Source organism: Callithrix jacchus, chromosome 15 (assembly GCF_049354715.1).
Source record: "Callithrix jacchus isolate 240 chromosome 15, calJac240_pri, whole genome shotgun sequence".
NCBI classification, from domain to species: domain Eukaryota; kingdom Metazoa; phylum Chordata; class Mammalia; order Primates; family Cebidae; genus Callithrix; species Callithrix jacchus.
In genome coordinates this window covers 31895138-31922553 of record NC_133516.1, presented here as the reverse complement: position 1 = coordinate 31922553, position 27416 = coordinate 31895138, and the positions used below count along the sequence as shown (strand labels likewise).

The 27416-nt window shown below is 45.3% G+C and overlaps 1 protein-coding gene across 15 annotated transcripts in view; it reads left to right on the top strand.

The window, feature by feature from the left end:
- Window positions 1-27416, top strand: part of USP4 (ubiquitin specific peptidase 4) — a 58664-nt gene that overhangs the window by 20627 nt on the left and 10621 nt on the right. For 3 of the 15 annotated variants that reach the window (XR_614111.5, XM_078350851.1, XM_002758339.7), the window contains exons 7-15: window positions 4305-4445; window positions 5353-5470; window positions 9695-9868; window positions 15308-15466; window positions 18141-18365; window positions 19572-19655; window positions 20238-20332; window positions 22658-22849; window positions 24055-24143. Coding sequence is in view for 6 of the 15 variants with exons in the window: in XM_078350851.1 (XP_078206977.1) it covers window positions 4305-4445; window positions 5353-5470; window positions 9695-9868; window positions 15308-15466; window positions 18141-18365; window positions 19572-19655; window positions 20238-20332; window positions 22658-22849; window positions 24055-24143 (1277 nt within the window). In the remaining 9 variants the exon portion in view is untranslated. Of the gene's footprint in view, window positions 1-4304; window positions 4446-5352; window positions 5471-9694; window positions 9869-12364; window positions 12611-15307; window positions 15467-18140; window positions 18366-19571; window positions 19656-20237; window positions 20333-22657; window positions 22850-24054; window positions 24144-26736; window positions 26977-27416 lie in introns of those variants that run through there. The other 12 variants (XR_013527294.1, XR_013527295.1, XR_013527296.1 and 9 more) reach the window with 8 other exon arrangements.

Below are 27416 nucleotides of genomic sequence, written 5' to 3'. Positions count from 1 at the left end.
GTGCAGTGGCTCACACCTATAATCCCAGCACTTTGGAAGACAGAGGTGAGCAGATCAGCTGAGGCCAGGAGTTTGAGACCAGCCTGGCCAACATGGTAAAACCCCATCTTTACTAAAAATACAAAAAGTAGCCAAGCATGGTGGCATGCACCTATAATCCCAGCTACTTGGGAGGCTAAGGCATGAGAATTGGTGGAACTGGGGAGGCAGAGGCTGCAGTGAGCTGAGATCGGACCACTGCCCTCTAGCCTGGGTGACAGAGTGAGATGCTGTCTCAAATAAATAAATTAATCAAATTAAATTAAAAGAGTTTATCATTATCTTAATTATAATTCCAGGTACCAGACTCTTGATACTTAAGGTCAATCTTAAAGGATGGACTCATCCTCAGAGCAGCATTCAATCTGGAGAACATCTGAGAAGCAAGTGGAGTACAGTAGATTAAGGAGGACAGGCATGGTCTCTGCCTGGTTTGCCCAGAGCCTCACTTTGGACCTGGGCACAGGGATGTTACAGGGCCCCACCATGGTTTCAGGCACACGTTTGAGTTGTAATTGATAATCAACCGACATACCTGGGGAGCAGGACATATCAGTGGAAAGGTGCCTGGGAGTCCAGAGGCTTGACTACAGTATCTCCGGAGCAGAGGGATCCTTGATTGGAGGCCTGGTGTCTGTTTTCAGAGTGTGGCACGAGACCCAATCACAAATCAGAGTGAGATCTTGTCTTACCTAATACATACGCCTAAGATTCAGACATTTCCCCTGGCTGCCTATTTTCCATCCTGTAATGCCCCAGGATGTGTTCCACAGTTGGTCTGAAGGTCTGGGAACAAGTCCCCGCCCTAGTGCTCAGCATTGCCCAGATACGAGTAAATTTTCTGAACAGAGGTTTTGCTTTTGACTTGTGTGTCAAAAATAGAGTTTTCTTTTTAAGAGATGGGATCTTGCTTTGTTGCCCAGACTGGAATACAATGGCATGATCATAGTTCACAGCAGCCTAAAACTCCTGGGATCAGGGGATCCTCTCACCTTAGCCTCCCGTGTAGCTGGGACTGCAGGCATGTGCCACTGTGCCTGGCTTCTTTTGTAGACTGGGTCAGCCTCCCAAAGTGCTGGGATTACAAGCATGAGCCATTGCACCCAGCCTAAGGTAGACTTTTTTTTTTTTTTTTAAATATTACTGTGTACATTTTCAAGCATAAAGCAAGTGTCCTTATAGGTCCTTAATTTAGTTTCTTTTTGATTGAATTTACTATGAAAACTACTGGCAGTATTTTCTAGAACATTTTAACAAATGTTCAAATTTTTCTTGAATTTCTATCACCCAGAAATGTTGTCTGTTTAAGAAATTGACAGGTCTTGGATATTTCAAATGGTTTGTATGGATTTTTGCCCCTTTTTTAAAAAAAAACCAATAACTAGAGACAGGGTCTTGCTATGTTGGCCAGGTTGGTCTTGAACTTCTGGCCTCAAGCAGTCCTCCCACCTTGGCCTCCTAAAGTGCTAGGATTACAGGCATGAGCCACCAGTCCTGGCTGATTTTTGCCCTTTTAAGCTCAAGAAAATAGATAAGTTACCTATGAGTAGTTATTGAAAAGAGGAGTGTCATGCCATACATCTGAAGTTCTGTGAGTCAGAATTTGGATTTCACTGTTCTCTCTTACCTGCCTTCAGTTCTGAGATGACTGAGTCTGCCATTGCATATCAGACCATACTTGGGTAGCAGACTTTCCTTCCTTCCTGAATAGGAAGCTAGGAAATCACATTGGACATCTCACTGGACAGGATTGAACACATGCATACTTAAGTCTCACATGTGGTGAATGAGAGTACTCTTGGCTGTGATGCATCTCACTTAGTGCAGCTGCTTGAGTTCTTAGACTCCTTTGCAACATAAGGATCGAACTGTGTGAACCAAATACTCTTTAGGATTAGAAAAGGGTACATTTCCTTATGGGAAGGGAAGAGACTGGGGTGCCCTCATTCTCCCTCTCCGTGACCTCATTGTGGAGCAAAACTGAGTTCCAATACCTATTTAGTCCCTGTATAGTTTCCTGATGTGCCTGCTGCTGCTATGCAAAATCATACTTTGTCTTTGCTGCCACGTTTTTCTTCTCACAGGGAAGCCAGGTTGAGATCAGATCCCATGAAGGGGAGCACCGTGTGGGGACAGCACATCTTAGTCATTTCCTGTATTCTAAAAATAACCCAGTATTCTACAAGGGAAATCCCAGTTTTATATTTGAAACAATGGAGGAGGATTCAATTTCTTTTTTGGCTGAGTGCAGAGGCTCATGTCTGTAATCCCAGCCCTTTGGGAGGCTAAGGCAGGAGGATTGCCAGAATCCAGAAGTTTGTGACCAGCCCGGGCAACATAGGGAGACTGTTGCTATGTATTACAAAAAAAAAAAAGTAAAAATTAAACATTTTAAAATAAGATTTACTCTCTTCTTTATGTCCAGATTGATGAAATTGAACTCAATTTAAAATTTGGGCAATTACCCCTTGAATTAATTAATTTGAAAGTAGGAATAAATGTAAAATAAAAGAGTGTGAAAAATATTAAAACATGTGTTTGGACAGGTTACACTCGGCAGATTTGAAGAAAGAAAATTCTCCATGGAAGGCATAGTGAAACCAAATTGCCATTTTTCTGTTCTCATATCCTTACAGCCAGCTATTTAATTTGCATCAAGCCTTTTTGGGGAAAGTCATCTCTTATTGCCATTTTTCTTCCTTTTTTTTTTGAGATGGAGTTTCGTTGTTGTTGCCCAGGCTGGAGTGCAGTGGCGCAGTGTCGGCTCACTGCAACCTCCACCTCCCAGGTTCAAGCAATTCTCTTGCCTCAGCCTCCCAAGTAGCTGGGATTACAGGCATGCGCCAACATGCCTGGCTAATTTTTTATATTTTTACTAGAGACACGGTTTCACCATCTTGGCCAGGCTAGTCTCTTGAACTCCTGACCTCAAGTGATCCACTCACCTTGGCCTTCCAAAGTTGTGGGATTACAGGTATGAGCTATCTCGCCCAGCCTTATTGCTTTTTTTTGTTTTTTTTTGCCTTTCACTGGTAACTCTTAAAATTCAGGGAAGCTTATGATTTGTAAATCGGACCAGGATGCTTGAAGATCAGACTTGTGGGTTTTTTTTTTGAGACGGAGTTTCGCTTTTGTTACCCAGGCTGGAGTGCAATGGCGCGATCTCGGCTCACCACAACCTCCGCCTCCTGGGTTCAGGCAATTCTCCTGCCTCAGCCTCCTGAGTAGCTGGGATTACAGGCACACACCACTATGCCCAGCTAATTTTTTTGTATCATTAGTAGAGACGGGGTTTCACCATGTTGACCAGGATGGTCTCGATATCTTGACCTCGTGATCCACCTGCCTCAGCCTCCCAAAGTGCTGGGATTACAGGCTTGAGCCACCGCGCCCGGCCTTGTTTTGTTTTTTTTCAGAGTTGGAGTCTCGCTCTGTTGCCCAGGCTCGAGTGCAGTGGCACGATCTTGGCTTACTGCAGCCTCCGCCTCCTAGGTTCAAGCAATTCTCCTGCCCCAGCTTCCCAAGTAGCTGGGGCTACAGGTGTACACCACCACGCCCAGCTAATTTCTTTCTTTTTTTGAGATGGAGTTTCACTCTTATTGCCCAGGCTGGAATGCAATGGCAAGATCTCGGTATATCGCAACCTCTGCCTCCTGGGTTCAAGTGATTCTCCTGCCTCAGCCTCTTGAGTAGCTGGGATTACAGGCTATGTGCCACCACGCCTGGCTAATTTTGTATTTTTAGTAGAGACGGGGTTTCTCCATGTTGGTCAGGCTGGTCTTGAACTCCCTACCTCATGTGATCTGCCTGCCTCAGCCTCCCAAAGTGCTAGAATTACAGGAGTAAGCCACCATGCCCAGTCTGGCTGATTTCTTTTGTATTTTAGTAGAGACTGGGTTTCACCATGTTGTCCAGGCTGGTCTTGAACTCCTGAGCTCAGGCAGTTCGCCTGCCTTGGCCTCCCAAAGTGCTAGGATTACAGGTGTGAGCCACCAGATCCGGCCGGTCTTGCAGATTTTCACAGTGAAAGGGTATGTGATGGTGTGGACTGATGTGACAGGAAGACTCATTAATTTCTGGACTCTCACTTAAATAAAATTTATCTCGAAGTAGTATGAATACAGGCTTTTTGTAATTTATTTTGAATTACTGAATAAGAACATTTATTTCCTGAGAAGAGACCTAAGGCATTAGGTCTAGCTCTAAGGATAGGGCTAGCTCTTTGCAAAAAAGTCAGTAGCATTGTTTCTGCTTCTCTCTCCCAGATCAAGCACTGCGCCTAGCAGAAATTTTACTACCTCTCCAAAATCATCAGCAAGTCCCTATTCCTCAGTGTCTGCCTCTCCCATTGCAAATGGTGATAGCAGTAGCACTTCGGGGATGCACAGTTCCGGTGTCAGCAGGGGGTAAGAGCAGGTCCTTACACTCTGCTTCCTTTCCCTCAGTCCTTTCCCAGGCTGTATCTTGAGAGCTCATCTGCTGCTACACAAAGCATAGTGGGGTTAGAGTTCCTCATGGGAACATGCTGCATGTAGTTCTCACTCCATTTCATACCTATAGTGCTTCCAAGTTCTGATCTGTGTTACTTGTCCTCCTGTGAGCTCGTGTTTTCCCCACAGCCTACATCACAGGCAGTCTAAGGGGTTCACTCCATTTGTTTATGAAGGGATGGGCTGGCACATATGGCAGAATAGTTGTGAAGGAACAGTGTTCAGCTGTGAATGGCCGTGATCCTTTCTCTAAGCATTTCAGGCACACCTGCCACATGGCATACATGGGGAAAAGAGGGCAAATGAGGTGAGGAAGTGTGCACGAACACTCAGGGCCAGGCAGGGCTGGGTGTGGCCTGGTGGTTGGTAGCAGATGCAAGCTCTTGATAACAAATGTTCTTCTCTAAAGTCACCTGGCAAAATTAGCACTTGCCAGAGCCTAATAGGAAAATTCGAATAGTATTTCTTTCCTTAAGATGTGCTTACCGGCCAGGCGTAGTGGCTCACGCCTGTAATCCAAGCACTTTGGAGGCCAAGGCAGGTGGATCACCTGAGGTCAGGAGTTCAAGACCAGCCTGACCAACATGGTGAAGCCCTGTCTTTAAAAAAGAAAAAAAAAAAATGTGCTTACCAACTGCAAGCATGTCAAGTCAAGAGTGGGACAGGTCTGGAGGGCAGGAAAAGGGGTAGTGGGAACTTGGATCATGGGCGTGCTACCACACGTAAGCTCTAGAGGCCCCCATGGAGCCTCAGAAAGCATTTTGAGGGCATGTGTTAAGCACTTGCACTTGCTTTTATTGCTGATGTGTGTTGTGTTTTCCAGTGGATCTGGCTTTTCTGCTTCGTATAATTGTCAGGAGCCAGCGTCATCTCATATACAACCTGGGCTCTGTGGACTTGGAAATCTGGGAAACACCTGCTTCATGAACTCCGCTTTGCAGGTAGAGGAGAGAACTTCCATTCAAATAACATGGCATCTTGAGGCTTGGGTGGGAGCAGCCTGCAAAGGTCCTGGGTGGATACTCTCCCAGGAGTCCATGCCTATCACTTGTTAGTGTTTCAGTAGTCTCTCTGCCAGGGCATCTCCCACTAGGTGGCACAGAATGGCATCATCAATGTTCGTGGTCCCCAGATGTCTTTGTAGTCAGTTATGTGTGTGTTTTTTTTTTTAAGGCAATTTTATAACTTTATTTGATGATCATCAGTTAGTTCTCATCCACATTGACTGTAGATTTTTGAAAGTGGTAACAGGTACATAGGTAACCAAAGTATACAGCTTATTTGGTGAATCTTCATCCTCATTATGTTTTCTGGACAACCGCACCTGTATTCGGTATGGGACATTCCTTATTCCTTTGGCCGAGACAGCTTTGTTGAGCCTGGTATCAATGCACACATCTGGAGTTCCCATCTCCATGGTAAATTTCTGAATCTCTTTGAGTGCCCGAGGGGCACACTTCTTGAAGCCCACTCCATGGATGCACTCGTGAATGTTGATGATGTATTCTCGGGTCACCACCTTGATGGCAAAACAGCCCTTTTTCTTCTTGCCACCCTTCTTTGCGGGAGCTATTCTGCCGGGTCCAAGTTAGAGCTTTTTTTGTGTGACGCAGTCTTGCTCTGTTGCCTAGGCTGGAGTATGGTGGCACTCAGCTCATTGCAACCTCTGCCTCCCGGGTTCAAGCCTCAGCTTCCCAAGCTGAGTTCTCTGCCTCAGCTTCCCAAGTAGCTGGGATTACAGGCATCCACCACCACGCCTGGCTAATTTTTGTATTTTTGCTAGAGATAGGGGTTTCACTATCTTGGCCAAGCTGGTCTTGAACTCCTGACCTCTTGATCTACCTGCCTCGGCCTCCCAAAGTTCTGGGATTACAGGCGTGAGCCACTGTGCCGGGCTGTGTTTGATTTTATAGTAAAATTATTTTGAATTTTATTGACTGTTGAGGTATGATCTGTCTAGGAAATATTGGAGTGCTTGCCTGATTGGTCTCTGATGGGATGAGGAAAACTTAAAGCAGCTCACTATGCCTTGCTGAAGGCTGACTACCTTTTCACTAAAATTAGCTGTCCCACCCCCTGCTCCTTAGTAGAGAAAATCCAAAATCCTATCTTTGAAACCTTGTTTATTGGTCAGGCACAGTGGCTCACACCTGTAATCACAATGCTTTGGAGGGCTGAGCGGGTACGATTGCTTGAGCCCAGGAGTTTGAGGCCAGCCTGGGCATCATAGCAAGACCCTGTCTCAAAATGGGAAAGAAAAGAAACCTTGTTTATTCATGCATCAGATACTTGGCATATGTTATGTGACAGCACTGTGATAGTCATGGTCTGCAAGGAATTGAAGTCCAGTTTCAAAGTTAGGAGAGCACAGTCCCAAAGACTGCCCTCATTTTCAAAACCAGTTGAAAGTTTTCAAGTTCCCAATACCAACTTCAGTTTTGATAATTTGTTAGGAAGAGTCACTAAATTCACTTAAATTTATTATACTCAGGATGATGGTTTATTGTAGTGAGAGGATGTAAACTCAAATCAGCCAAAGGAAGAGGCATATAGGGCAGAGGTCAGCATGGTTCAAAATGTGAAGCTTCTGTCATTCTCTTTTTTTTTCTTGGAGACAAGAGTCTTGCTCTGTTGCCCAGGGTGGAGTGCAGTGGTGCAATCTTGGCTCACTGCAACCTCCGCCTCCTTGGTTCAAGCAATTTTTCTGTCTCAGCCTCCCAAATAGCTGAGATTACAGGTGCCTGCCCCCATGGCCAGCTAATTTGTTGTATTTTTAGTAGACACAGGGTTTCATCATGTTGGCCAGGCTGGTCTCAAACTACTGACCTTGTGATCCGCTCGCTTCAGCCTCCCAAATTGCTAGGATTACAGGCATGAGCCACTGTGCCCAGCCCACTGTCCAGAGTTTTTATTGGGGCTTCATAGTATAAATATGATTGACCAATTACCCATGTGAACTGATAATCATGTGACCCAAAGCCCCCACCCTAAGTCATTGTTGGTTTTTCTGGAGTGGCTAACCATCCTCACCCTAAGACTAGACTATACACTTCTGGTCAGCCTCCTCTCCACCTCCAAAATTGTATTGTTAGGTTATCCAGTATGACCCAAGGCCCACCAGGCAAACAGACAGTTCTATCAGGCATAACATTCCAAGGGCAAATAGATTACCTCCCAGAAGCCAGAGGCAAAAGCTAGACTTTCTCTTTGGGCAAAGCAAAATTGCCTAAAGATCCTGCCTCTAAAATATGTATATATATATATATATTTTTTATTTATTTTATGTAAAAAATATATATGTTAAATAAAAGTATATATATTTATATATTTTTAATTTATATATTTTATATATATATATATTTTGGAGGCAGGATCTTTGGGCAATTTTATATATATTTTAGAGGCAGGATCTCTTTTTGATGCCCAGGCTGGAGTGCGGTGACATGATAATAGCTCACTGTAACCTTGAACTCCTGGGCTCAAGTGATTCTTTGACTTCAGCCTCCCAAGTAGCTGGGACTACAAACGTGTACCAACAGGCCTTGCTAACTGTTTTTGCTCTGTGTGTGTGTGTGTGTGTGTGTGTGTGTGTGTGTCTGTGTCTGTGTCTTTTGTGGAAATGGAGTCTCACTTATAATGCCCAGGCTGGTCTTGAACTCCTGGCCTTAAGATATCTTCCTGCATTGGTCTCCCAAAGTGCTGAGATTATAGGTCTGAGCCACTGCACTTGGCCCAATATTCTTTACATAGGGACTCAGTGGTAAGCAAACCAGAAATGGTTTTGTCCTTATAAAATTGACAATCTGGCTGGGCACAGTGGCTCATGCCTGAAATCCCAGTGCTTTGGGAGGTCCAAATGGGAGGATCACTTGAGCCCAGGAATTTGAGACCAAGCCTAGCTAACATAAGCAAAACCCTGTCTCTTAAAAAAGACTTACATTCTAACTTTTTTTTTTTTTGCTCTCTCGCCCAGGCTGGAGTACAGTGGTGCAATCTTGGCTCACAACAACCTCTGCCTCCCAGGTAGCTGAGATTACAGGCATGTGCCATTACACCCAGCTAATTTTTTGTATTTTTAGTAGAATGAGGTTTCATCATGTTCGCCAGGAAGGTCTTGAACTCCTGGCCTCAAGTGATCCGCCTTCCTTGGCCTCCCAGAGTGCTGGGATTACAGGCATGAACCACCACACCTGGCCTGCAGTCTAACTTTGGAGTTTTTTTGGAGTGTGAGGGAAAAGATAAAACATTTATTAAAAGATTAGTAACTCTTGGGTTTTGAAGTTATTTTCCACTTATGGTGAGATGGAGATAGCCTGGTACTGAAGAAGGGATGTGATTTGGCTTTTCGTGAGCAAGTTTTTCCAAATCTTTATACCCTCAGTTTTCCTCAGCTATTGAGAGAGTATGATAATAAGTTTTATAGTTCTAAATATAAATATTAGGGCAAAAAGGGTTAAAATTCTATGATTTAAGCTTCCATTTCATAATGCTAGGAAAAAGAATAAACCCAAGGAAGTAGAAGGAGAGAAATTATAGTGATAAGAACAGAAACTAATGAAAAAGGCCAGACGTGGTGGCTCATGCCTGTAATTCCAGCACTTTGGGAGCCAGAGGCAGGTAGATCACCTGAGGTCAGGAGTTTGAGACCAGCCTGGCCAACATGGTGAAACCTCATCTCTACTGAAAATACAAAAATTGGCTGGGCGTGGTAGCCGCCTCCTGTAATCCTAGCTACTCAGGAGGCTGAGGTAGGAGAATCACTTGAATGCAGGAGATGGAGGTTGCAGCGAGCTGAGATTACACCATTGCATTCCAGCCTGGACAACAAGAGTGAAGCTCCATCTCAAAGACAAAAAACAAAACTTTTTCGTTAAACAAGAATTATTCAATTATTCAGCCTTTTTCCTGAGGTAGTTTGTTTCAGAGACAAAGTCTTAGCCAATGCGTATGAGGTCCTCTAAGACCACGTTCCTCAGAGATTAGCTGTGAGGGGTCCACCAACTTGGCCTCCTTGAGGCTGTGCTTTACTGTTGTGAGCCTTCAGAGAATCTCCTGCGTGCCTCATTTTTTGGGTTTGTCCCTCAGTGACCCTTTAGAACTTGGTTTATCTTGTATATCTGGTACTGTCTGGAAGGTGTGTGAGCCCTCATCATGTTCTGTTTCAGTGTTTGAGCAACACGGCACCATTGACTGACTACTTTCTCAAAGATGAGTATGAAGCCGAAATCAACAGAATCAACCCCCTGGGGATGAAAGGGGAAATTGCAGAAGCCTACGCAGAGCTTATTAAGCAGATGTGGTCTGGAAGGGATGCCCATGTGGCACCTCGCATGTTCAAAGTAGGTACAGATATATATACAGGTGAATATCCCTTATCTGAGATGCTTGGGACCAGAAATGTTTCGGGACTTCCAATTTTTTAGGGTTTTGGAATATTTATGCTTACTAGTTCAGCATCCCCATTCCAAAATCCGAAATGTTTCAATGAGCATTTCCTTTGAATATCATGTCACTGTTAGAAAGGTTATGGATCTTTGAGCATTTTGGATTTCAGATTTTCAGGTAAGGGATATTTTCCTGTATTTTTTTTCCCACTTTGGGGAGAGTAGTTTAGTGTTGTTTTGAGGCATTCCTTTCATTACATTTGGGATTAAGATGGGATCTGATGGCCGGTCACAGTGGCTCATGCCTGTAATCCCAGCACTTTGGGAGGCCAAGGCGGGCAGATCACCTGAGGTCAGGAGTTTAAGACCAACCTGGCTAACATGGTGAAACCCTATCTCTACTAAAAATACAAAAATTAGCTGACTGTGATGGTGCACGCCTGTAATCCCAGCTACTAGGGAGGCTGAGGCAGGAGAATCATTTGAACCTGGGAGATGGAGGTTGCAGTGAGCCGAGATCACACCACTGCCCTTTAGCCTGGGTGACATAGTGAGACTATGTCTCAAAAAAAAAAAAAATGACATCTGAGACTTAACAGCACCACATTGTCAAACCCTTTTTCTGTCATTCAGTCATTTGGCACACCCTTAACTGTCCTCAGTGCCACCTCTGTGTTGGGGATGTCTCAGAAGTTATTTGTAAACTGGTTCCTCAGAATGCTGTATTCTGTGGTGGTAGTATTTAAATAGTCAGTTTCCTAAGCCAGACTATAAAAATTCAGTTTCTTGGAAAGCCGAGGTGGGAGCATCCCTTGAGTCTAGGAGTTTGAGACCAGCCTGGGCAACATAGTAGGACTCTGTTTTTGTTTTGTTTTGTTTTGTTTGAGACAGAGTCTCACACTGTTGCCCAGGTTGGAGTGCAGTGTACAATCTTGGCTCACTGTAGCCTCCACCTCCTGGGTTCAAGCGATTCTCATGCCTCAGCCTCCTGAGTCGCTGAGATTGCAGGCGTGCGCCACCATGGCTAATTTTTTTTTTTTTTGAGATAGAATCTTGCTTTGTTGCCAGGCTGGAATGCGGTGGCTCGATATCAACTCACTGCAACCTCTGTCTCCCGAGTTCAAGGAATTCCCCTGCTTCAGCCTCCTGAGTAGCTGGGACTACAGGCGCGGGCCACCACACCTGGCTGATTTTTGTGTGTGTATTTTAGTAGACATGGGGTTTCACCGTGGCCAGGATGGTCTCCATCTCCTGACCTCATGATCCACCCACTTGACTTCCCAAAGTTCTGGGATTACGTGAGCCACTGCACCCGGCCTAATTTTGGGATTTTTAGTAGAGACAGGGTTTTGCCATGTCAGCCAGGTTGGTCTTCAACTCCTGATCTTAGGTGATCCACCTGCCTCAGCCTCCCAAAGTGGTGGGATTATGGGCGTGAGCCACTGTGCCCAGCTGAGTCTTTAAAAACAACAAAAAAGGCCAGGCAGGGTAGCTCATGCCTATAATCCCAGCACTTTCAGAGGCCAAGGTGGGCGGCCTTGAGGTCAGATCGAGACCTAATCTGTTATCTGGTGACAAAGCGAGACTTTGTCTCAAAAAAAAAACACCAACGAAAACATTAGCTGAACATGGTGACATGCTGGTTCTTCCAGTTACTAGGGAGGCTGAGGTAGTAGAATTACTTAAGCCTGGGAAGTCAAGGCTGCAGGGAGCTGTGATTGTGCCACACTCCAGCCTTGGTGACAGAGACCCTGTCTCAAAAAAAAAAAGAAAATTCAGTTTACCTTCTAGTATCATCTGAAGGCTGTTTCCAGGTTCTCTGAGCCTGGATTCTATAGCCTCTGTGGTTTGAGTTAGGACCCCCTGAGTCAGAAATTGGGCTCACATTCTTGAAAGGTGATGTGAGGGGCAGTTATTACTGGGGTCCTTCAGCCAGGAATGTTTAAGAAGGCCTGGGTGAAGTACAATGGACAATTGGAGGAACTTGGGCTTTCCATTGCCCCAAATGCTTTTTCCTACTCAGGTGAAGGTACCTTCCTGTAGGGTCTAGCCCTACAGGGTTCTGTGAGCCCCTCCTGGCTGGTGCAGAGATGAGTAATTGTAGAAATAAAAGACACAAGACACAGAGATAGAGAAAAGAGAGTTTGGGCCCAGGGATCCACTGCTACCCAAATCGTGGAGATCAGCAGTGGTCCCAAATGCTGGGACACTCTCACTTTTACTGAGTTGCATATCTGGGGGCAGGGTAGGTAGGGCATGGTCTTGGTGGTCAGAGACTAGGGGCAGTGTAGGTAGGGTGTGGCAATGATAGGGTCAGGTACATCACGTGTCATTCAGGTAGGGGCTCAGGAATTTCTGGCACCTGAAGTGAGGGAAGGAGCATAATGTATCAGTACCTTTTCCATACTTATCAAGAAAGAACTAAAACATTAAGATTTATATTACTGCCAGGTACGGTGGCTCAAGCCTGTAATCCCAGCACTTCGGGAGGCCGAGGCGGGTGGATCACGAGGTCAAGAGATCAAGATCATCCTGGTCAACATGGTGAAATCTCGTCTCTACTAAAAATACAAAAAATTAGCTGGGCATGGTGGCGCGTGCCTGTAATCCCAGCTACTCAGGAGGCTGAGGCAGAGAATTGCCTGAACCCAGGAGGCGGAGGTTGCGGTGAGCTGAGATTGCGCCATTGCACTCCAGCCTGGGTAATAAGAATGAAACTCCGTCTCAAAAAAAAAAAGATTTATATTACTATTACTGACTATCTTTTCTAAGAAAAAAGGAACCAGGTTCAGGAGTAGAACATGAAAGTAGACATGGAACATGACCACTGAAGCACAGCATCGCATAGAGACAGTTAAGCCTCTGGATGTCTGCAAGTCTACCTGACAGCCGTCAGGCCTTACCACAAGAGCTTGGAGAAGCAAAGATTTCTCCAAACTTCCCCAGGAAGGAGACGTCTTGGCCATTTTGGACATCTCCTTCCCTAGCTGGATAACAGTGGGTGCTTTTCCAGCCCTGGTGCTGCTGCACAGCTGAGGCGCCCTCCAGCAGCCCTTACGTGGGCGTGACAGAGGGCTTAAAGCATCTTGCCTTAATGTTATTCATTTGACAGTGTCACCCCAGGTTCACACTTTCAACCTGAGAGGCATTAGTAAAAGAATTAAGATCACTTATGAATAACTAGTGATTACTACAGTTATATTTCTAGTTACTTTCTTCTTCATTATTTATGTGGAAATAGGCTGAGGCCTTTTGCTCCTGCTTCAGCGGTTATGGGTTCTTCTCCCTACAACTTGCCGCTTCCCCTCCCCCAGTAGATTTAAGCTAAAATCTGAGAGATCCTATTTAGCCTGTGCCACTGGGATTCGTGGATCTTCATGAAGCATATGATTAAAAAAAGACATGCATATTTATGATTCAGAGAGGAAAGAATAGCATCTTAGCTCATTGAGAAAATTAAAATCTCAGGTGGTTTGTTGAAACTGAAAACTAATTCCCTTGCATCCCCTTGGTCACATTAATACCTGGGAAATATGTAAATGACTGTTCACATACTAAGTCACAAAGAAACTAGAATTGGGTGGCAACAGCTGGGTGCAGTGGCTCACACCTGTAATCTCAGCACATGGGGAGGCTGAGGTAGGCAGATGACTTGACGTGAGGGGTTAAGACCAGCCTGGTCAATATGGTGAAACCCTGTCTACTAAAAATACAAAAATTAGACAGGCATGATGGCACACTCCTGTAATCCCAGCTACTTGGAAGGCTGAGGCATGAGAGCTGCTTGAACCCAGGAGGCAGAGGTTGCAGTGAGGCCAAGGTCGTGCCACTGCACTCCAGTTTGGATGACAGAGCAAGACCCCCTCTCAGAAAACAACAATAACAAAATAATTAGATGGCAACACACTGTGCTGAAGCTAATGTAAATAAACAACTGGGAGGCAGTGTTTAGGGATGTTAGGAAAGTGTGGAGCTTCCTCAGTGATGGATGTGTTATATATCTGCACTATGATGTGGTAGCCACTAGCTCAAGCACCTCTGAGTGCTTGAGATGTTGTTCATTTGACCGAGGAACTGAATTTTTAATGTTTTTTTTTTGTTGTTTTGTTTTTTTTAGATTGAGTCTTGCTCTGTCACCAGGTGCCAGGCTGGAGTGCAGTGGCACAATTGCAGCTCACTGCAGCCTCCTCCTGGGTTCAAGCAATTCTCCTGCCTCAGTCTCCCGAGTAGCTGGGACTACAGGCGAGTGCCACCACGCCCAGCTAAGTTTTGTATTTTTTAGTAGAGATAGGTTTCACCATGTTGGCCAGGATGGTCTGGATCTCTTGACCTTGTGATCTGCCCGCCTTGGCCTCCTAAAGTGCTGTGATTACAGGTGTGAGCCACCGTGCTCGGCCTTTTAATGGTTTTTAATTGTAATTAATGTAAATTTAAATTGCCACATGCAGCTAGTGGCTATAGTATTAGATGAGAGTTGTAGAACAGTGGTTCTCCAATTTTTTTTTTTTTTTTTTGAGACAGAGTCTTGCTCTGTCACTCAGGCTGGAGTGCAGTGGCACAATTTTGGCTCACTGCAACCTCCACCTCCTGGGTTCAAGTGATTCTCCTCCCTCAGCCTCCCACATAGCTGGGATTACAGGTATGCACCACCATGCCCAGCTAATTTTTGTATTTTTAGAAAAGACAGGGTTTCACCATGTTGGCCAGGCTGGTCTTGAACTCCCAACCTTAGGTGATCTGCCTGCCTTGGCCTCCCAAAATGCTGGGATTACACCATGCCTGGTCAGTTCTCCATAGGAAGCATCACAGTCTCTGGGAGTGCTTAGTACAACACAGACTGCTAGTCCCATCCCCAGAGTTCTTGACTGAATAGGTTTGGTGTGGGGTCTAAGAATGTGCATTTCTACTAAGCTCCCAGGTGATATTAATGCTGCTGGCTGGGGACCATACTCTTAGAATCCCTGGTGGAGAGTAATACTGGACAGTATTTAGGGACCTGAGGGCTGTCATATACAGGAGATTCCTCCAGCTGATTAAAGTATCATTTGTAATGTCCTTATGGAGTTTAAGACTGAACCGAAGAAGGACATGTTGGAGAGGGATTCATGTCAGTACTTGGGTGTGGTTATTCAGGGTACCTCACTCCACTTCCCTAGGACTTAGGGCAGTAGCCCAGGTTCCAGGTTCATCCTTCTGGCTCTCTGATCTAGGGCTCCTCTCTGGTGGGAACCACTGGCCTCCTATAGGCTCTTCAGGAGTTAACTGAACTAGCCAACCAAGTGTTCTCTCTCACTGCCCCAGCTGACTCCACAGGTTATTTTTGATGACAATTCTCATTTGATTTCACTCATTCTTTACATATTATACCTTCTGATGCAATTGCTTTTGTTGTAGACCCAAGTGGGGCGTTTTGCTCCTCAATTTTCTGGCTACCAGCAACAAGATTCACAGGAGCTGTTAGCCTTTCTTCTAGATGGATTGCATGAAGATCTGAACAGAGTAAAGAAGAAACCCTACCTGGAGCTGAAGGATGCCAATGGGCGGCCAGATTCGGTATGCTGTTAACCATGTCTGAACAATAATATGCCAAAGAATATTCTCTATTGAGAATGTAGGGTTATCCTTCTGGTCTTTGAGTGTTGCTGCCAGGGTCCTGGTTGCTTCTCACTGTAGCTAGTTATAGGGATATGGTCTATGGTCAGAAAGGGGCTAACTCTAGTTACGGCCTTTTTTTTTTTTAAATAGAGATGAAATCTTGCTAAGTTATCTAGGCTGGTCTCCAGCTCATGAGCTCAAGCAGTCCTCTCATCTTGGCCTCCCAAAGTGCTAGGATTACAACAGGCATGAGCTACTGTACCTTAGTTACTCCTGATGCTTCCTCTGGGGCTTTTTCAAATTAGAGTGAGCTTGTTTGATATTTTACTAGTGAACTAGGGACTGAGGACACTCTGAAAACTGTAAAGTGCCTATAGTGAGGACCCCTAAGATTATGACTCACAATAAAATTTATCCATGATTACTTAAATAATTTATTATTAATATCGTTATGACATTATAGTTTTTGCCTTGATTTTGTGATCAGTGAAAGGATTTTAGTATTTCAGCTACCCTAACACATTGGGATAATCAATTTGAATGCTTTAAAGTAACATTTAGATCTTCTTAGAAAAACTGTGAGTTAGCTGAACTGTAGTATAGATTAAAACTTTATTTTTATTTTATTTATTTATTTATTTTGAAATGGAGTCTTGCTCTGTTACCCAAGCTGGGGTACAGTGGTATAATCTTGGCTCACTGCAACCTCTGCCTCCTGGGTTCAAGTGATTCTCCTGCCTCAGCCTCCCGAATAGCTGGGATTACAGGTGCATGCCACCATGCCCAGCTAATTTTTTTATATGTTTAGTAGAGACAAGGTTTCACTGTGTTAGCCAGGATGGTCTTGATCTTCTAACCTTGTGATCCACCTACCTCAGCCGCCCAAAGTTCTGGGATTACAGGTGTGAGCCACTGTGTCCTGCCAAAATTGTTTTTTTTTTTTTTTTTCTTTTTGAGATGGAGTCTCGTTGTGTCTGAGGCTGGAGTACAGTGGTGCGATCTCAGCTCACTGCAACCTCCACCTCCCAGATTCAAGCGATTCTTATGTCTCAGCCTCCTAAGTAGCTGGGACTACAGGCATGCACGACCATGCCTGGCTAATATTTGTATTTTATTAGAGATGGGGTTTCATCATATTGGCTGTTCTAAAACTCCTGACCTTGTGATCTGAGCACCTCAGCCTCCCAAAGTACTGGGATTACAGGCATGAGCCACCGCACCCAGCCTATTTTTAAAATTTATTTATTTATTTTGAGTCAGGAGTCTTGCTCTTTTGCCCAGGCTGGAGAGCAGTGACGTGGCTCTGGCCCACTGCAAGCTCCACCCCCCAGGTTCAAGTGATTCTGCTGTTTCAGCCTCCTAAGTAGCTGGGACTACTACGTACCACCATGCTTGGCTAATTTTTGTATTTTTTTAATTAAAAAAATTTTTTTGAGACAGAGTTTCACTCTTATTGCACAGACTGGAGTGCAATGGCACTATCTCAGCTCACCACAGCCTACGCCTCCCAGGTTCAAGCCACTCTCCTGTCTCAGCCCCCTGAGTAGCTGGGATTACAGGCATGCGCCACCATGCCTGGCTAATTTTTTATTTTAAGTAGAGACTAAAATAAAAGGGTTTCTCCATGTTGGTCAGTCGGGTCTTGAACTCCTGATTTCTGGGGATCCACCTGCCTCGGCCTCCCAAAGTGCTGGCATTACAGGCATGAGCCACCGCGCCTGGTCAAGTTTTGTGTTTTTAGTAGAGATGGGGTTTTGCCTTGTTGTCCAGGCTGGTCTCAAACTCCTGACCTCAGGTGATTCACCTACCTCATTCTTTCAAAGTGCTGGGAGTACAGGCTTGAGTCACTGCGCCCCGCCAAAAAATCTTACTTTAGATCACTGGAAACACATGGGGGGGTTTCTATGCCTTGGCCATGTCTCTGTATCCACAGTGTTCTCTAGGATTCTGCTTCCTCTTTTTTTTTTCTTCTTTTTCTTTTCTAAGGAATCCAGAAGCATAGGATTCTTTTTCCTATCAGGCCACAGAGACCCCTATTTTCCAATAGATCGTATGTTGCCAACCTTATTAAGTGTAGGGATTAGGGCGAGGCACAGTGGCTCACCCCTGCAGTTCCAGCACTTTGAGAGGCTGAGGTGGGAGCATCACTTGAGGCCAGGAGCTCTAGAACCATCTGGTCAACATAGTAAGACCCCCATCTCTACAAAACCTAGAAAAAAGTAGCCAGGCATGGTGGTGCTTGCCTATGTTCCCAGCTACATGGGAGACTGAGGCAGGAAGATCGATTTGAGTCCAGGAGGTTGAGGCTGTAGTGACCCTTGATTACGCCACTGCCTTCCAGCCTGAGTGACAGAGCAAGATCATGTCTCAATCAATCAATATAATATAAATTTGAAATATATATATGTGAAATATATGTGTGTATGTGTTGGGGTGGGGATTGGGTTTAGAGCTGGCATGTGGTGTGAGTATGATGCACTAAGAGTAGTCCTGGCCTTGCTTGTTCTTGACCAAGCTCTTGGCTGTACAGATTGCCACCTGATTCATCTCCAGGTTTGCTGTGAGTCATTCTGGATGCAGGGACAAGGCACTGAGAGGTGTTGAGAATGTCCTGTTTATCCTTTTCATGCAGGTGGTGGCAAAGGAAGCCTGGGAGAATCACAAGTTGAGAAATGATTCTGTGATTGTGGATACTTTCCATGGCCTCTTCAAATCTACTTTGGTTTGCCCTGAATGTTTTAAGGTTTCTGTGACCTTTGACCCATTTTGCTATCTAACACTCCCATTGCCCTTGAAGAAAGATCGAGTTATGGAGGTTTTCCTGGTTCCCGCTGACCCTCACTGCAGACCTACCCAGGTAACAGAATCCACACCCTCATGGCACCCCTCACTGCAAGTGGTCTCCAGATCCCAGTGGGACTACTCCTATCTGCTGCATTGACTGCCCCTGAGTCCCCTTGGTACTTGCCTGATTATGGGTCCTTGGCCTCCATCAGACCTTTGTGTAATTCTGTATCATTCAAGACCGATTGTGAAGGTCTTTGGGGCTTCTCTGCTTCTCTGTCACTTTTTTTTTTTTTTTTTTTGAGATAGAGTTGCTCTGTGCTCAGGCTGGAGTACAGTGGCACGATAGCTTGCTATAACTTCTACCTCCCAGGTTCAAGCGATTCTCCTACCTCAACCACTCCGTAGCCAGGATTACAGGTGTGTGCCACCTTGCTCAGCTCATTTTTGTATTTTTAGTAGAGACAGGGTGTTACCATGTTGGGCAGAACTCCTGACCTCAAGTAATCTGCCTATCTTGGCCTCCCAAAGTGCTGCGATGATAGACATGAACCACCATGCCTGGCCTCTGTCACTTTTTTGGCCATACTTCATTCATGCAAGTAAATAACCTGATCTGCTTAGTGGTTCTTGAATCTGAATGCTGGGGAACCAGAAGCAGGGTACTTTTCATACTCAGATATACCCTCAAGTCAGCTAGGATGTCCTATCCAGAAGATTAGGTCAGATGAGAGGTGTGAGCAACAGGTCTTAGTGTCTAACCCTGCTGATGGCTTACTGAGTAATTGTACTGCTTAGTCTTCTGGCTTTGCTTTTTTTTAACCTCTAAAGAAAGAGGCCAGGGTTGGTGGCTAACACCTTTAATCCCAGCACTTTGGGAGGCTGAGGCGGGAGGATTGTTTGAGGCCAGGAGTTTGAGACCCTGTCTCTACAGAAAATAAAATAAAAAAATAAAGGTAGGACCAGATGGCAATTTAAATTTGTATAATTTTAGCAGTACTTTAGAGGAAATAGTGAAGTACTCTAAATAATTAAGAATAAAATGAAGCAATGTTTGGAAGAGAGAGATGGCCCAGCCCTCATGCTGCTGCTTGTATGTTGAGGAGGGTGAGGACTGAGAGGTCTTGCTTGTTTGCTCTGCTGCTGACTCATCTGTGCCCTGACCTCACCATACCCTATTCTTGGAAGGGTTTCTCTGCCTTTGGTGATGCCTGCTTCTCCTAATTCATTTCCCACCCTTTGTGGGGCACCCCTGTGACCTTGACCATCTCTCTTGCAGTACCATGTGACTGTGCCGCTGATGGGGGCTGTGTCTGACCTGTGCGAGGCTCTCTCCAGGCTGTCTGGCATTTCTGCAGAAAATGTAAGGCCGGGTGATCAGTGGACTTGGACTATTTGGGATATTTCATAGCATTTAGAGTTTAACTTTCATCCTTGAAGCCAACTACTTTTTGGGAGTAGTTGTTATTGGCCAGCGCAAATGTGATTATTTGTGTGTGTCTGGATACCTCACTCACTGCACACTGTGGCTGAGGTTGTCCCTTCTAGCTCCAGGAAACACCATCTTTTCTTCACTGGGTTCACACTAGCCGTGGTCAAAGGGGAAGGAGGAGGGCTTTGCTCTCAGTACTGTGTGATGAGGGTGGCATAGAGACTGCAGGCTACAGAATACTCCAGAGGCTCTGAACAACCTCTAGTCTCTGGTTAGAACCACACTCCTCACCCTTCCTGCCACTTAAGGGCAGATGCTACCAGCATCTTCAATTCTGATGACAGCCATACTTGACCCTGAGCTCTCTGGGGTTGTTTGTGTGGTGGTTTCTCTAGAGGCACTGCTTGAGTACAGTATTTTATTTATTTATTTATTTCATTTGTTTCTGGGTTTTAAGCAGTTAGTAGGGGCACTCAGTTATTCTGTGATCTTTCTGTTACTGTTGATTTTTAGATGGTGGTCACAGATGTGTATAATCACCGATTCCACAAAATTTTCCAAATGGATGAAGGTTTAAACCACATCATGCCTCGGGATGACATTTTCGTGTGAGTACTCGGCAATTTCTGCTGCAGGTCAGGTTAGAGGACACATGCTAGAAACTTTGCTGCATTCATATCTCCAGAAGAAAAATTTGATCAGTCGGTGCTCATGTGGATTGGCCCTGACGCCTGGGTGCAGAGATGGGTGTTAAGGGCATCATGGGCAGCCATCAGTGCTCAACCCCTCCTGCCTTCCAGAGCTAGACATTCTGATAACTCTCTTCAGCACAGATACAGCCTTTTTTCAACAGTTGTTTCCTATGAAGAAGGCTGATTCAGTGCTCCTACAGTTGGTCCTACTTTCAGAGATGCCTTTCTCAAGAGGAGTCACAGCTGTGTGACACAGCAAGATGGTAGTTGGGGAGTGGTACAGAAGGACTTGTCCTTTCTCAGTCACGGGTCGTGGCTTCTCAGCCAGTACCACGATAGTACCTACCATTCCCAATGCAGAAATGATAGGGAGGGCTGATTTAGACAGTTGTTTTCAGCTCAAACATTCTGTAAGCTCTGAGACTGAATTTTTTCATCTCTGTGAGGAAAACACAGATGTCTCCTCTGCCCCTCCCACATGCTGCTTCACGGCTACTCTTTGTAATTATATGTGTGTCCCTCTTCTAGGCAGAGTGGAGTAATAACTTCCTTGGTGCTCCCATACATGAACTTGCCTGCCATTCCCAGACAGCCATTTGCTAGGAAGTGTGGAGCACAGCTGTACTGTACCCTCTTTACCTCACTCAGAAACTTGCCTCTGCTGAGATATGGTTTTAGGATTTTGTTTTGGTTTTTGTTTTTGGCTGAGGAATTCAAAGGAGATAGTTCTTTCCCTTTAAACTTTTGGGCCTATGACTTCTAGAACACTCTAAAAGGAATAGTTATTAGCCACACCCAAGATCTATTTTTGTTCTCAGTTGCATATAGACACAGCCAAGAGCTCACACTGTGCCAAGGGCTAGGACATGGGAAGGTCTGCTTTCATAGGCATTTATAATCCCAAGCACTTAACACGGTCTCCATAAATTCTAGAAACTAGTTTTTTCACACACTTCAGCTGAAAGGAACTGGATGATTACCCTGTGGGGAGCTTAGCAGACCACCAGCAAAGGAATTTTCAGAGGGCCTAAGGGCCAACCACTGGAAAAGCAAATTCTTTTATAGATGAATTGACAGTTGTTTTATGAAAGCAACAGTAGCATCTGGTGCTTTTTTTAATGTGTTATATACCGTCTACGAAATTATTTAATTCTCACCGCACCCTTTAAAGTAGGTAATCCCACTGTCCACTGAGTAAATAGACTTAGAAGTTAGGTGCTTATTACTGGGTCATAGCAGCCAGAAAATGGCAATGTGGACCTGGAACCTGGGCCAGCTGTACTCCAAGGCCTGGTTCTTGACCGCTATGCTGGACCACAGTATTTACTCCAGAGCGCACCTTGGATATTTTTGTGTATTCTTAGAAATTCCTCCTGCATAAACCTCAGTCAGGACTGTTTGCTAGGAATTTGGCATTTGGGGAGGGGGGTGTGTGTGTGTGTTCCTGCGCACACGCGCTTGTGCATGCGTACGTTTCGTTTCAAAATTTTAATCCGTAAGTTTGTGTCTCCCCCTATAGGCAGAGGGAAAGACTGCAGTTAGTTGCCAGCAATTTTGGTAACATCTGTTCCAGGATAAAAACATCTGTAAATCTCCTCAGTCTAATGTATTCACTAAGTAAGACACAGTTTTTCAAAATCATTGATTTATATCTAGCAGTTTCTTTGATTATCTGATGTTTTTCAAAATTAGTTATGATTCTTTTACTTCAGTGTTTTTGAACAAAGACAACAGTTTTATAAATTTGCTTTCTGATTTGGAAAAAAAGAGCCTTTGGCTAATATCTTAGGTGTACATTTTTGTATAGTATTTGGTCTTATTAAAGGGAAGGCACTCAATGCATTTTTTTAAAGTTGAGCTCTTTCATGACAAAAGATGAACTTGGTGGCTGGATCCAGCTATGTGCCTTTGTGTTCAGAGTGATGATGTGAATGACGGCTGTTATCTGTGTTGGGTTCCAGTTGAGGGACCACAGAATTTGAGGCCATGGTTGGAAGAAGGAGTGTCATGGTTAGCCCTTAGCCCCAGATTATATAGGTTCACATTGTGCTGACAACAGTCCTTCTTGGGATTCCTGACTCAACCTCTAGAATCGTCTTGGAAATAGTTATAGCCACCTTTTCTACTCAAATAGGCTCTGTCCCAGTAGTCATAGCCCTGGTTACCACATAGCTTCAGCTCAGATCTCTGTTGTTCATAGGGACCTACTCCTAAAGGTGCCCTCTTGTGTGATTGATGCAGGTACGAGGTGTGCAGCACATCCGTGGATGGCTCAGAATGTGTCACGCTTCCAGTCTACTTCAGGGAGAGGAAGTCCAGGCCATCAAGCACTTCCTCTGGGGCAGCACTGTATGGGCAGCCATTGCTGCTTTCTGTCCCCAAGCAAAAGTTAACCCTTGACTCTCTGTACCAGGCCGTTTGTGATCGTATCAGGTTGGTGGCAGGAATGTGATTTGGTTGTTATCTGAGAACAAGATATACCCAGTAATAGTAGTGGCAACCTCTGCCAAGTGGCTGTGTTGATCCCACATGCTCACCTCTGTAAGAAATGCACTTATAGGCTGGGCATGACAGCTCATGCCTGTACTCCCAGCACGTTGGGAGGCAGAGGTGGGTGGATCAACTGAGGTCAGGAGTTCCAGACCAGCCTGGCCAACATGGTGAAACCCCATCTCTACTAAAAATGCAAAAATTAGCTGGGTGTGGTGGCAGGCACCTGTAATCCCAGCTACTTGAGAGGCTGAGTCAGAAAAATCACTTGAACCTGGGAGGTAGAGGTTGCAGTGAGCCAAGATTGTGCCATTGCGCTCCAGCCTAGGTGACAGACCGAGACTCTGTCTCAAAAAGAAAAAAAAAAAGAAATGAAATGCACTTGTGCCAGCCCCTGGATGGGCCAAGGCAGGTGTTGTTGGGATGAGCCACCTGGCACATTTTAGACACCATGACCCTGGGAGTCCAGTCCTCTTAGAATCATGTTAGGGGGGCTAGTGCTTTGATGGCATTTGTATTCTGTTTCTGAAGTGTTCCACTATTGCTCTGAAGCTGGAAATTAGGATTATTGGGAAATACCTCAAAAAATGATGGTGATGGTGCCACATGACATTCACATAAGACTGGAGACAAACTTTCTTAGAGTGTTCATTGGCTTGATTGATTAGACATCGAATTTCTTGTGGGTTTTTTTTTCTTTTTTCTTTTTTTTTTAGATGGAGTCTTGCTCTGTCACCCAGGCTGGTGTGCAGTGGTACGATCTTGGATCACTGCAACCTCTACCTCCCGGATTCAAGCAGTTCTACTGCCTCAGCTTCCCCAGTAGCTGGGATTGCAGGCATGTGGCATCATGCCCACCTAGTTTTTTATTCTTTGTAGCAATGGGGTTTCACCATGTTGGCCAGGCTAGTCTTGAACTCCTGACCTCAAAGTTATACACCCACCTTGGCCTCCCAAAGTGCTGGGATTACAGGCATGAGCCACCACACCCAGCCCAGTGGATAATTTTAAAGTAATTTTATTTATATAAATTGCTTTATGTAACTTTATATAAATTATAATCTACTACTTAGCCTTATGATGGAAAAAATAGGTAAATGTTACAACTAATAATCTTTTTTTTCCTTTTCTGTTTCTCTTTTTTGAAGTCGCTATGTGAAACAGCCTTTGCCTGATGAGTTTGGCAGCTCACCCTTGGAGCCAGGGGCCTGCAGTGGCTCCAGGAACAGCTGTGAAGGTAAGCATGCACCATGCTGTGGGGCTGTGACTGACCAGATACGCCCTGATTTCCCTCTTCTTCTAAAGATGTTATACACATGGGAGAAGGGGGTTAGGAGAGGGCTGGGGCTCTGCCTGCAGCAGCAGACCTGGGAGCTAGGTCTGCACCATTCCACTCTGCCAGTTCCTGTTGTCCAACTTTGCTGCTTTGTGGAATCTTCCTTTTTTTTTTTTCTCCAGACAGCGGTCTCATTCCTGTCACCCAGGCTGGAATGCAGTGGTGCGATCATAGGTCCCTTTAACTTCAGACTCCTGGGCTCAAGCAGTTGTCCCACCTCAGCCTCCGGAGTAGCTGGCACTGCAGGTGCATGCCATGACACTCAGCTAATTTTTTAATTTTTTGTAAAGACGGGGGGGGTTTTCCATGTTGCTCAGGCTGGTGTTGAACTCCTGGCCTCAAGCGATATTCCTGCCTTTGCCTCCCAAAGGGCTAGGATTACAGGCATGAGCCACTGCACCTGACATATCACTCTTCTTTTGGAACTTAGATGACTCACTGGCTTTATTTCTGTAAAACCATATGTGTCTTTCAAGTTAGTGCTGTACATTTTTTCTTTTCTTTTTTCTTTAAGAGTAGGGTCTTGCTTATCATCCAGTCTGGAGTCTGGTGGTGTGATCATGGTCATGGTTTACTGCAGCCTCAACCTGCCAGACTCAGGCTGTCCTCCCACCTTGCCCTCCCAAAGTGCTGGGATTACAGGTGTGAGCCACTGTGCCTACCACCTAAGTTCTCAGTTGCAGATAGGTGCAATGGCTGATGCCTGTAATCCCAGCACTTTGGGAGGCCAAGGCAGGCAGATCACCTGAGGTCAGGAGTTTCAGACCAGCCTGGCCAATATGGCAAAAAGTTGTCTCTACTAAAAATACAAAATTAGCCAGGTGTGGTGATGTGTGCCTGTAATCCCAGCTACTCGGGAGGCTGAGGCATAAGAATTGCTTGAACCCAGGAGGCAGAGGTTGCAGTGAGCTGAGATTGCATCTCTGCACTCTAGCCTGGACAGCAAGAGCAAAGCTCTGTCTCATTAAAAACAACAAGAACAAAAATGGCTGGGCACGGTGTTTCACGCCTGTAATATCAACACTTTGGGAGGCTGAGGCGGGCAGATCATCAGGTCAGGAGTTCAAGGCTAGCCTGGCCAAGATTGGTGAAACCCCATCTCTACTAAAAATACAAAAAAAAATATTAGCCAGGTGTGGTGACACACATCTGTAGTCCCAGCTACTTGGGAGGCTGAAGCAGGAGAATCGCTTGAACCTGGGAGGTGGAGGTTGCAGTGAGCCAAGATCGTACCACTGCACTTTAGCCTGAGCGACAGAGCGGGCTCTGTCACCCAGGCTGCAGTGCAGTGGCACAGTCTTAGTCCACTACAGCCTCAGTCTCTTAGGTTCAAGCGATTATCCGACTTCAGCCTTCCAAGTAGTTGGTACTATAGGTATGCACCACCATCCTCATCTAAATTTTTTTTTTTGAAACAAAGTTTCGCTCTTGTTATCCAGGCTGGGAGTACGATGGCATGATCTTGGCTCACTGCAACCTCTGTCTCCCCAGTTCAACTCATTTTCCTGCTTCAGCCTGCCGAGTAGCTGGGACTACAGGCATGTGCCACCACACCCAGCTAATTTTTATATTTTTAGTAGAGATGGGGTTTCACCATGTTGGCCAGGATGGTCTCAATCTCTTGACCTCGTGATCCGCCTGCCTTGGCCTCCCAAAGTGCTGGGATTACAAGCATGAGCCATCATGCCTGGCCTAATTTTTATATTTTTAGTAGAGACAGGGTTTCATTATGTTGGTCAGGCTGGTCTCGAACTCCTGACCTCAGGTGATCTGCCCGCCTCGGCCTCCCAGAGTGCTCAGATTATAGGTGTGAGCCACCGCGCTCGGCCTAAATTTTGTATTTTTAGTAGAAACGGGGTGTCTCCATGTTGGCCAGAGCCATTGTGCCCAGCTGAGAATTGACTTTAAAAATAATGACAACAAGGCTCTGTAATCAAGAGATATTCCAAATTAGTTTTCACATTATAGGATTGGGTAAATTTTATTATATTTAGATTCTTTTTTTTTTTTTTCGAGACAAGTTCTCATTTTGTTGTCCAGGCTGGAGTACAGTAGTGCAGTTGACCTACTAGGCTCAAGTGATCCTCCTACCTCATCCTCTTGAGTAGCCAGGACTGAGAATGTGTCACCATGCCCAGCCAATTTGTTTTGTTTTGTTTTGTATAGATGGGGTCTTCCCATGTTGTCCAGGCTAGTCTTGAACTCCTTAGCTCAAGTGATCCACCCACCTTGGCTTCTCAGAGTGCTGGGATTATGGGGGGTGAGCTACCACACCACACAAATATTTGGCTTCTCTTTATTTTTTTATTTATTTTTCTTTGTTGAGATGGAATCATGCTCTATTGCCCAGGCTGGAGTGCAGTGGTGCAATCTTGGCTCACTGAAACCTCCACCTCCCGTGTTCAAGCAATTCTCCTGCCTTAGCCTTCTGAGTAGCGTGTTTAAAGTGCACGCGTCCCTGTGCCTGGCTAATTATTGTACTTTTTTTTTTGAGGTGGAGTCTTGCACTGTCGCTGTAGTGCAGTGGTGTGATCTCAGCTCACTGCCATCTCCACCTCCTGGGTTCAAGCAGTTCTCCTGCCTCAGTCTCCCAAATAGCTGGGACTACAGGCATGCATCACCATGGCGTTTCACCATGTTGGCCAGGATGGTCTCCATCTCCTGACCTCGTGATCTGCCTGCCTTGGCCTCCCAAAGTGGTGGGATTACAGGCGTTAGCCACTGCGCCTGGCCGGTAAGGACAGAGTTCTTACAAGTATGAGGGTACTGCTCATTCTTTGAGTGGGATTGAGGCAGTTTTGGGTTCTTTCCTTCTCTGAGAGGCGGCAGGCATGGCAGGGTCTTCCTTGCCAGTGTAGGAAGGGGACAGGCTTATTGTGTGTAAAGGGACAGTGCCATGTCTCAGGAGTTAAGGTGGGAAAGGAACCTCCATGAGAGCCAGGGGTTGTGGGCTCTTAAATAGCACATCCTCTTTTTCTCAGAATTTCCATTTTTACTGATCAAATATATAGACTTTGTTTTAAATATGCTCTTCCTCTGTTACTTTTACACCACCTTTTGGTGTGGTCTCCATGTTTGGTGAATTTACCTATTTGATACTTAGACTTTCCCCTTAGACTGTGTGCTCCTCTTATGGAGCCCTGGGACTCGGCATGGTACCTGCATCTAAGAGAC